The 11355-nt window shown below is 36.4% G+C and overlaps 1 protein-coding gene and 1 non-coding gene across 2 annotated transcripts; one reads left to right on the forward strand and one right to left on the reverse strand.

Moving 5' to 3' along the window:
- LOC117343036 lies at positions 1-221 on the forward strand. Its single transcript, XR_004535952.1, has one exon. It is a non-coding gene; the product is annotated as a small nucleolar RNA U3 (small nucleolar RNA).
- A 1032-nt stretch (positions 222-1253) lies between these two features.
- On the reverse strand, positions 1254-9642 carry LOC117342251 (kelch-like protein 28). The gene is made up of 2 exons (XM_033904317.1): positions 9419-9642; positions 1254-5939 (listed from the first exon to the last, which is right to left on the reverse strand). The coding sequence occupies exon 2, from the start codon at positions 5932-5934 to the stop codon at positions 4375-4377; it is 1560 nt and encodes a 519-aa protein (XP_033760208.1). The 5' UTR covers positions 5935-5939; positions 9419-9642; the 3' UTR covers positions 1254-4374.
- Between the last annotated feature and the right edge of the window lie 1713 nt (positions 9643-11355).

Below are 11355 nucleotides of genomic sequence, written 5' to 3' on the forward strand. Positions count from 1 at the left end.
AAGATCATACTTTTAGGGATCATTTCTATAGTATGCATCGCCGGGATGTCAGGTAAAACTGACCAGACCGTAAACCACGATGACGAGTCAGAGCGTCCCCTTCTGAGCGTGAAGCGGACAGGGATTGTCTGCAGCACCGCGGACAATGCCCCGTTGTCATTGATGACCGTTCCTCTCTTCCTTCGCGGGGAGTTGGAGGAAGGGGACGCATTCTGAGTGGTTCAATTTCATAAAATAATATAAATGACTATCCTCAGCAAGCCATGTCAGCAAAGGCTGCTCAGACCCGTAGTTATCAACACAGGGAAGTATAGGTCTACATAGTGTTTGTACGTTTTATGGTAACAGTCCATCAGTGATTTATTAATCTTAACGAATAGATTTATAAATATTAGATACGCTAATGGAAAATACCGATACTAAGAATTTTTTAAATCTAATTTTGCTTTGAATTTCATTTATTTATACATAATATTTATATTTCTTATATAATTCAGCATATGCTGATAACAAAATCCGGCTATAAGTCACATACTAGAGTGGAGACAATGGATCCGGAACCAAGAGGCATAACAACAAGCCTAATATGTCCATGTACACGATTGTTTTACACACTTATCCTGGTATATTACAATAGACACAGTTTGCCAGGCTATCCCCTATCACTAGCGATTAAACACCAGCAGCAATGTACTTGAGTATACTGCTATACATGTATAACTTTGGTAGGGGTAATTGATTGGGTTCTGAATGATTCTGGCTTTCTATACATCTTAAATTGTCGCAATCAAATTAAGCACATTTCGAAATTTCAACAAATTAGCATATTTATGATTTAACATATCCAAATATCCTTTACTGTAGATAAACAACAGTATAAAGAAAGCGCAATTATTGCAATCATAATTCAGCTCTCGGCATGAAAAGCGATAAAATAAGATTTCTGCTCAAAATATTTTGTATTTCAGTTGTCAATGTGTGGATCATTTATACTCCTATAACATAAGAGGCCGCTGCATGGTCAGCTCTTTTTTATCGGATATGATTTTGCGTTACACGGCACCTGTCAAAAGTATCTCGCCGGTGTGAAACCTCTAACATTGTTGGAGTAGATCATTTATTGCTTTGTCTCTTCAGATAATGTACCTCAATCCCTCACTTTCAAGGGTTAAAGGTTCTGTATATCTCTTCACATCCACATGATGGTTACTTCAATGCATAAAATATCTGAAATATGCAAGAATACTCAACTATTTCGAACAGAATACTATTTTATTGAATTGAAAATTGACAGGTATGATAAACCAAATACATTCAACAACAACCATATTTATAACAATTGTCCTATTACCAGTAAATAGTATATTCAGCATTAAAATGCTTTCAGAAAAATTAATAAAGTTTGGTGTTGTTTTGGGCGCAGGGACTTTTACATGAATTTTTAATCCTATCATCGGGTCCATTAATCCATTACCAGTATATCAATATTGTATAAATTTGAGATTTCTTCAAATGAACATAAGTTGAAAAGATTAACATTTGTCTTTTAATGTTAGAAAATCAAGCTCACAATCAAAAACCATATATAAAATAACTAATTTAAACAAATTATTTGTTTAGGTATACATCCTTGCTACATAACTAATTTAAACAAATTATTTTTTAAGGTATCCTTTTTACATCTAATTGTACTAAAAGTCCATGTAATCTATCTGACATTTTCACAAAGAAAAAACAATTTTCATATCTGCTCTGTCCAGATTCAAAACTCAAGATGAATGGCATTCAATCATCACTTCACATCCAGGTTTTGTCAGTATACGTATTATATCAATCAATCAACAATCAACCAATTTGTTTATTTAAGTGTCATATATCACAATTACATTGTACAAGTATATAGTTACAAAGTATAAAACATAGTTTTAATATCCGGGATTAGTCATCTTAACCATAATAAAATATAAAATATTGATATTCTGAAAAGAACTGTTACAATAAGTTATTTTTAGATAAATAAAACCAATCACAAAATCACAAATTCCATTCCAGAGAGTAGGTGATTGGGACAGTCCCTACTTACCAAACTCTCTGAAATCGCTCTTACATATAAATAATGATTAAGATTTTTATACCTAGGTACATATAACAAGATGATACGGTGAACTACAGTCCCCCATGCCAGCAGATGTTGAATTTTATGTCAAGGATGCACAGATGATGAATTTGTGTAGGAAATTTGACAGACACTGTATTCAATAATTGCATTTTGTGGTATCAATGTGAATAAATTCAGGAATATCATTTTAGTGGGCGATACCAAAAGTTCCATTCAAGTGTACCAATCCCTCCAAGTCAGTGTGAGGTTCCATTGACAAGTACATTTAGTGTAGGGATACGACCTGCACAAATTGTCTCCGAGTCAGTATGAAGTTTCATTGACATGTAGTGTAGGGATACGGCCTGTACAAATTGTCTCCGAGTCAGTATGAAGTTCCATTGACATGTAGTGTAGGGATACGGCCTGGACAAACTGTCTCCGAGTCAGTATGAAGTTCCATTGACATGTTGTGTAGGGATACGGCCTGGACAAACTGTCTCCGAGTCAGTATGAAGTTCCATTGACATGTAGTGTAGGGATACGGCCTGGACAAACTGTCTCCGAGTCAGTATGAAGTTTCATTTACATGTAGTGTAGGGGTACAGTCTTGACAAACCTTTCTGACCTACTCCTGGTACTTGACAAACACTGCCTCTTGACACATAGGTGATGCCATGCCCCAAGTAGGAAGTTTGAGTTACAAGTAGTGTAAGATATAGAACATGCACCAACTTATGCCTTTATGCAGGTCAAAGTTTAAAAATTAGGTCAGAGTGGCATACTTTTGATACATAACACCACCTCATCTAGATGAACATATGCCCAAAGAATGAAGATCCAGTAACAAGTAGTGTTGAAGACATACTTTTCTTTTCTGTAGGCCAAAGGTCAAAATGTAGGTCAGAGTGAGACAGAGCGACCTACTTTTGGTACATGACACACAGCATCTCATGATCACCTAACTATATATAGCTAGGTGAACCTACATTTTTGTATGCGCCAAGTAGGAAGGTCCAGTGACAAGTAATGTAGGAGCCCGGACAAAATGATCAAGTGTGAAAGGACACAAGGATGGATGGACACAATGCAAAAATATATCCTCCCAGGTTCTTTGTGTGGGACTATGAAAATCAATTCACTATAACAGAAACTTGTTTAAGCCAGCACTATCAGTACATTTAACTATAAAATGTTTCCAGTCCAACAAACTTTTTATATCCCACACAATCTATACCCATTGAAATTTTATATCCTCATTTTGATCGAGATTTGTTCAATATTGAAAATTATATTAGCAATGACCATGGACTTAGATTATAAATAAGCCTGCATGCACTTTGACCAAACATGTTTAAGCAGCATGAATTCTGTATATTTATAAACTAAAAAAGGTACGTGTCTTTGCTGTTAATTATGATTAGTGTATATAGTTTTTGTCTTTTGAGGATCCCTGTTGACTGTATCGCTTGTCTATACATTTAGTCAAATTTCAATGATTTTATGTCAACGCTTTTGATGTCAATTTTTTGGTTACCAGGCAGAGCAAGTCTTAATTGTTACTAAGTAATGTCTGGTTAAAGTTAGTGTGTTCATTGGGATCGATTGTTATTTCTCTGCTTAATTAACAAATTATGTGTGGGAGGATTTTTCACAAAATATACTTAACATGCGAATGACAATACACTATTTATATAAAACATAAGCCAAACAGCACTACAACTGTATATTTTGTACACATGTCCTATTATTAAAAGTAAGAATTTAAAACATATTTATTTATTTATTTTAAAATCCAAGTAGCTTTATATAAAAGACACCTACAAAATTTAATATTCATTCTTTCCACTCACAATAACATTATGGAATCCCTTCCCATAGCAGCAGTACTATTGCACAACACAAGACTGCAGGACAAAAATACCCTAAACCGCCCTTAAAGCCCTCATCACACACTAAAACATACGGCTGTTTTTACCATTTATATACCCTCGCAAAAAAATCACTGTAAATTGCCCCTTTTTTCACGCCTATGCATCAGACCCCCCCCCGAGGGCATAATTGCCAATATATTGAAGGAGCCAACAAAAGAAGAAGAAGAAGGATTTTTATCTTAGATATCAATATAACTGTACATGTATATATATATCTATAACCCTGATTTCTTACAAACATGGACAGATCTTCGTCAAATCAAAGGCCCAGTTGTATTTGTGTTAATTACTACATACATATAGTGAGGTAGACACACATTCAGACCCACTTTATGTTTTGGATCATTCAACATCAGATGGATTTTCATATTCATCACTATCAGTCGCGTTATAATCATCGTCAATCTCGTCGTCAAAATCACCAAAATCACTATGTGGCCTAAGTCTCATGTTTTTATAGAGATCAGTCATGTCAAGCTCCTCCTCTGCATCATCTAGCGTTGCCCAACCCAGACGGACTCTGTGAACAGCTGAACTGCCACCAGAATTTATGTCAATACCAGCAAAACTGTGCAAGTATCCAACTGTTCCATTCGGTGCGACACAGGTGCGTTCTCCTCCACCTGATCCTCCCCAGGGGCCATAACTCTTGCCAAAATTTGTCTCAAATTTGATGCTGTCCATCATCCATCCACTCTTTACGACAACCCTGGTGATGTACTCAGAATCCTGTAGTGCAAAGCTCTCAACCTTAGTGCAATAGTGTGAATCAGCTTCCAAACCACCTTGTAAGACTGTATTGTCGGAGTATTTGAAGGTTAGGCCTCCGACAATAGGGTCTTTATTTGGGTGCTGAGACCAGTATCTCAGATGAACATCCACGGAGGTGACTAAGGCATCTTTACTTGGTCTTGGTATTCCAAAGTTGCTTCTCAGGAAGAAGTGTACCCCATCCTCGCCACCTACTCCATATGACATCTGGCTGTACACATACCCATTGATCTTTGGTCTCCGTGGTGATAGCCAGTTTTTGTTGATTTCCTGATGTTCTGAACTCTCCCGAAAGGTTTTTACAGCATCCAAGAGATTTTCCACAGCTTTGTCTTGGCACAGTTTAGGATACTTTGACAGGTGCTCTGTGATAAGTATATAATCTATGAGGGGAAGTCGGACTGCCTTAAGTAAAGATATGGCAGCCTCAATACTACACATGGTCCTGTCGATGTAGTGTAGTACTCCTTTCAGCAGACTGATTTCTTGTTCTACAGGTGGCAAAATGACCCCATCTCTTGAAATGACCAGTCCCTCCTTTTCCAACATCCTTAACAACATTTTCACTGTTAGCATGGAAATAAAATCCTCTGTGCTACTGATGTATTCAAATTCCTGTGTAAATACTTGCACAGCTTTGTTGTCGAGTGCCATGGCAGTGTACTGGTCAGCGAGACACCAAGCTCTGACGCAGTTATCTTTGTCCATATTGTTCAATAAGAACTTCTCGCAGGAGTCCTTCACAAAAACTACCTGTAGGTAAGATGAGGCTATGAATAAAGAAGCAACATTTTCCATGGATATATCAATCTTTCCAGTATAGCCAAATGACAGGAGTTGACACAATGAATCAAATTCCACTTCATGCAGCTCTGCTTCATCTTTTTTGCCATTCACATCCATCTGTAGAAGGGTTTTGAAATACTGAGAGAGTGAAGTCAGTATCAGTCGATGGGTCTGAATACTGTCCTTACCAACTCGCAGCGTGATGTCACAATATTCCTTATTGGTCCAAGCTGTATAAAATGCTTTCTGGAGAGAACTTCCATGCTCAGCACATACATATTCTGTTGTTTTCTCGGAATCTGGACATGTACTAGTATCCATACTTGGATGTATTTCCGGATCCATTTCACCTGTAAAAATATCAAAGAACTAATAATTTCTCCTTCAAGTAAAAAATCAGTTCCAACATTAAAAATTCTATAAAATATACTCATTTTGAGGTGGTTGCATACTCTGGATCCAGATATATCTCATAGATTTTTCATGATCCCAAGGTTCAACTGTATAATATGTAAAGCACAGCAATATAATCAACAGACATTTACTTGAATTATGGGCTAAAAGTGAAAGAATAATTAAATGTAACAAAAATGTACAAAAGAGGTACATGTACATGTGTATGTTTATATTGTATGTGACACCAGTTTGAATATTATAATTTGTATATATAGATACATAACCCAGTGTTTATTCAAATGAAATGGTTTAATCAATTGGTTCTGTAGCAAGTACAATGTATATATAGAGTTTCTTCCCTTCTTTTCACTCTACATTAGATGGTAATTATAAGCTTGACAGTCACTTGGGGATGAGAATGAAGTTTGGAACTATTGATGGAAAATCTGACAGCTAATTAGCAGGAGATGGGAAGGACTATCAACGCTACCAAAGTCCAGTCTTAACCCTTGGACTAAACACAGGGACATATGTACTGTGAATGTATATAGTCTTTTACAATATTCGATTAAATTAGCCAGAAATACCTATATCTTTATATCAGTATTTTGTTTATTTTATTACTAGGGTAAACAAGACTTTACATGTCCCTGCAGTATCAACCTAAATGACCGATACAGCTTGCTCACAGGTGGTTGTATCTGATCAAGAGTCATGTTGATACCATTGTCTGCGGTTGCTAATATTTTCTACAATGTTTTGATGATGTACTACCAGTTTTAGTGGTGTGATACCGTTTTGCTGCTGTAATAGTAACAGTCCCAGAAAATTGCCAATTTTTTGTTCCATTTACTTATAGCTCTGGCAATTCAATTGGGGTATACAAGTACCGGTGTGACAGCTAGGCTCTTTACATGTATAAAATAAACCTTGTGATTTTTGATCAGACACAACCACCTGTGAACCAGCTGGTTTGGTCACCTAGGTTGGTACTGCAGGGACATGTATAGTCTTGTGTAATAAAATTACGCCTGTTTCTTAACTAACTTCCTCAGATGATGTCAGAATCTATACTTGTTGTTATCACATGATCTCCATCTTTACTCCTATTAACTACATGTACTATACCATGTAACCTGTGCCCTGATGATGGCCAGCTGCCTAAGGCTGAAACATATATCGGCAAGCTACAGTGTATTACAGAAGAAAAATATTAATACTCTTTGGAAACTGGATTCATCAGTTGTTCCTCTTATTTTCATATCTTTAATTTAATGACAACATTGTTGGAGTGCAGGCTTTTCCTGACTAGGATTAGATACTGTAGATTGCATGTAAAACCGGAGCACAACTTTAGTAAACGTAACTACATTGTCTTCCTTTAATATGTCGTTTTTGTGACTATGGTCTTATATATACGGTATTTATAACGAAACAACAATTTAGATATAAATATACAGTGGCTGTTAATAAATTTTAAACAACAACCCAATTTTAAATTCAATATCCATGATTTTTTTTGTTTTCAGTGTGTATCGGGAAATTATTCTTTCTACTGAAGGTGACAATGTTTAATTCTATCTATGTATACATGTATGTTGTGTCTAGAATGTTAACCTGACATTTGTTGTTGTTTAGATTTCCTGTTTGAGGTCAATGTTTTATCTTTCTGAAATCAGTTGCAATTTGAACTTGAATGTTAGATAAAATCGGGGCGTTAATGTTGATACTGGGAAGACCGAGGGATTTATTTCCTGTGTGCCGTCACATATTCACCATGTACTTAAATACTAGCCATCTTGCTATATATATGTCACAGGAAGAAAATGCGGGACATAATAACAAACTCCCAAATTCCTGCTGGTTCTTTATTTATTCACTAACCGGAGACATTTGCAGACGTACAAACATAAAAACCCCTGAAACATAAAAACAGCCGGACTAAGTACAACGTATATATATGGTATATATCAATATATACCGGCTAATACTACGTGTATACGAATACGCGCTTAATGTTGATATTCAATAAATATCTATTACACGGTAAATACGTATTCTGTATAGTATATATTCCTTCCAAGACTTCAGCAGTCTGGTGAAATAGTGTCACATCGTATAATACATCGTAAGGTAGTAGTTGCTGGACCCCGGAGGATACGTCTCAGCCAACGGTTAAATGGCAACTGCGATGATTCGCGCGAGTTATGGAGTTTTATCTAACGTTCTCTCACTCTTGCACGCTTTTTCACACTTTCACACCCTAATTTACATATAAGACATAAACAAGACTAAATAAGGACAATCACGAGACGACCACCTGAACTACAGACAAGATACAGACGTTACTATAAATAGACAAGGTACTTTCCACAATACAAGTAACTCGACGACACATACATATTTGTAAATCATATACACAAATATTTAATTAGTCCCATACTTGTACCGGTGACATATATATTAGAACGATCGAATATTCATACCCTGCCTACATTGCTCTCTGACAACGACCATCTGTCAGAAATTGTCCGTCCGTCGTCCAGAGCTACATTATCGCAGCTATATAGAGAATACATGGTCAGTGTCTAAAAATATAAGCTGTATTTTGGGGAGGGTAAAGAAAGACAAAAGTGGCGAGCCTTGGTGAGCCACTTTTGTCTTTCTGTCCCAAGCCAAAAATACAGCTTATATTTTAAGACACTGACTATGTATTCTATTTATCCTGCAACAGTCATGAAAATAATCATCAAAAATAATCATTTTGAAGTGAAAGTGTCAAATATCACAGAAATATGTTTATCTTTTAAACATAGTTTCACTTTGAAGTAGGTCAGTCGAACTGACGCACGTGCTAAGATTCCAAAATACAGCTGTTTTCCGTCACTGCCGTATACAGCAAAAATATATACGGTGGGTGTATTCCGACAATGCGGTGGCAGTTGCAGGATAAATATATATATATGTGTTTATCCTGTAACTGCCACTGCATTGTCGGAATACACTCACCGTACATTGTATATATTATTGCTGTATACGGCAGTGACGGAAAACAGCTGTATTTTGGAATCTTAGCACGTGCGTCAGTTCGACTGACCTACTTCAAAGCGAAACTACGTTTAAAAGGCGAACATATTTCTGTAATTTTTGACACCGTTTCACTTCAAAATGATCATTTTTATGTCTGTTGCAGGATAAATAGAATACATGGTCAGTGTCTTAAAATATAAGCTGTATTTTTGGCTCGGACAGAAAGACAAAAGTGGCTCGCCACTTTTGTCTTTCTTTACCCTTGCCATAATATATTTTTTAGCCGAACAAAATCTTGTGACAGTTTGAAACTGCGTTTCAAACAGGCGCAACGCAAACCTTGAGAACATCCGGGTCGTATGCAGTCCTCGTTAAAGAAATAAAGAACTAATTATAAACGTACCTAATAATAAGTCCAGCCTTCTTCACCTTGTCAACAGTCCATAAAGAATGCTTGACCTACACATCTTAGTTTTTAGGCCTAACAGATCTATTCAGTATCAAACAGGAAGTGTGATATGGATCATTATCATACAAATGTTTAGAAATATACAGGCTTTACAAACATTTTAGCGAGTTAGAGCATTTGATGATTTTACTTTCGATTTCGCTTTTGCAAGACACGTGCATCTATAGGAGATTATCTCATTTAAAACTTGCAAACCTCTATCCGGGCAAACGACTGTTTGAAATATATATGTTTACGTAATTTGTTCCATAATTGTAATAAATCAAATATTTGACCTCTATATTATAACAACCAGAAACGTTTTTTTTTTTTTTTTTTAAAGCGCTTTATAATCGATTCCAATGTTGTATCGGTGCATAAATAGACAAGAAATGATGTTACAAATTAAAATTGGACAATTCCATTATAACTTTAGTTCCTGGCCCCAAGTACCTGTGGCTACAGTACAGTATAGACTGAAAGTGATGTTTCTTCTACAGCATCTTTGGGATGGGTATCAACTGCTTAATCATGATCTGAAGCATCATCATTCAATTGCTAGGTGTGATTCACACCTACAGTGGGTAGGGACTTTAGGAATATACAAATCGAGAAAATATTTTAAATTTCACAAATGGTGCATAGACGAGCTGAGTGATGGGCAGAGCAATTAATTCAGTTGTACTGCACTGGACTGGGATGAGCATCAGTGGCCAGGTAGCTCAAATGGTTAGAGCGACTGCCTAGAGTTTGTAGGTCCCTGGGGTTTGAGACTCCCGGTCTGGTAGCTGCGTTTTTCCTCTCCTATAGGTTACAGGGTAAGGCTTAACTTTAATTTGGGATAGCATTGGATGGAAACTAGCGAGTCTTGATTTCACTCCAAAACCATGTAACATAACAGGGCATATCTGTCCTGTCAGGAAGGGCTGCCCTCATCATAAATTTAACATGGCTCAAATATACAAACAATTGTATGGGTGAAAGTGACAGATTCTGGAAATAATGAAATTGCTGGTTTTACCGTACCAAAATTCGACTTGGTACATATATAGGGGGAAATACAGTATGTCACTTTTATTTGAATTAAGTGATCTCGGAATCAGACCCTGGGGTTAAATATTTCATTAAGGGTCATAAAAAGCTTCTTGTTAAGTACCATTGTAGTAGCTGGCATCATTGGAATGAACAGCTGTGTTTTCATTGCTGACAAAGTCTACATACTATTTGTTTGCTTCGATGTATCTGCCCAAAGACATCTATATTGCAGAGCTGGGAGACCTAGATCTTTTAACCTTTCCAGATGCGATAGGTTCTGAAGGATTTTAATTTCTTGGTTCAATCCTCAGCAAAGGCATTGAAATATAATTTTATGACCTCTGTTAAATTGGTTCCCACATAAGGACAACAATTCTGAGCCTTACTTTCACAAGTGTCACTTCTACCCCTAGAACATTTGGTAAGTTATTTCCCCCTGATAAGATACCATCTGCTTCCTACCAACTCTAGAAGGGAGAATTTCTCTGAAAGTTGATCAGTAGAGCTTCATAAGGACTAGTGTAGAAGGGATCCCAGGTTCAATTCCTCATCACATGATTATACGGTAGATGGAATAGATCGCAATAGCTCACTAGAGACTTCTGATAGAGTGACCTAAAAATGCTGATAGATGTTGTCTTGGATTTTGATAGTGTTCCCAAGTAAAAATGGTTATTATATTTCACTATTCTGATACATACATCAAAATAGTTAAAAGACTGATCCTTATATTAGAATGAGTCTGAAATGGATACACATACTGCAATACTGTATTTGAAAGTTTAGATTATTTCCCAAAGACATTCCATGCACTTTTGAAGTCTAAATTAGTCAATGAGCCAAACCTGAACTTCGAA

Source organism: Pecten maximus, chromosome 14 (assembly GCF_902652985.1).
Source record: "Pecten maximus chromosome 14, xPecMax1.1, whole genome shotgun sequence".
In the NCBI taxonomy this organism is placed as follows: domain Eukaryota; kingdom Metazoa; phylum Mollusca; class Bivalvia; order Pectinida; family Pectinidae; genus Pecten; species Pecten maximus.

Coding starts and splice junctions, on each gene's coding strand:
- LOC117342251 (XM_033904317.1), bottom strand. CDS start 5,934: ATGGATCCGGAAATACATCCAAGTATGGATACTAGTACATGTCCAGAT.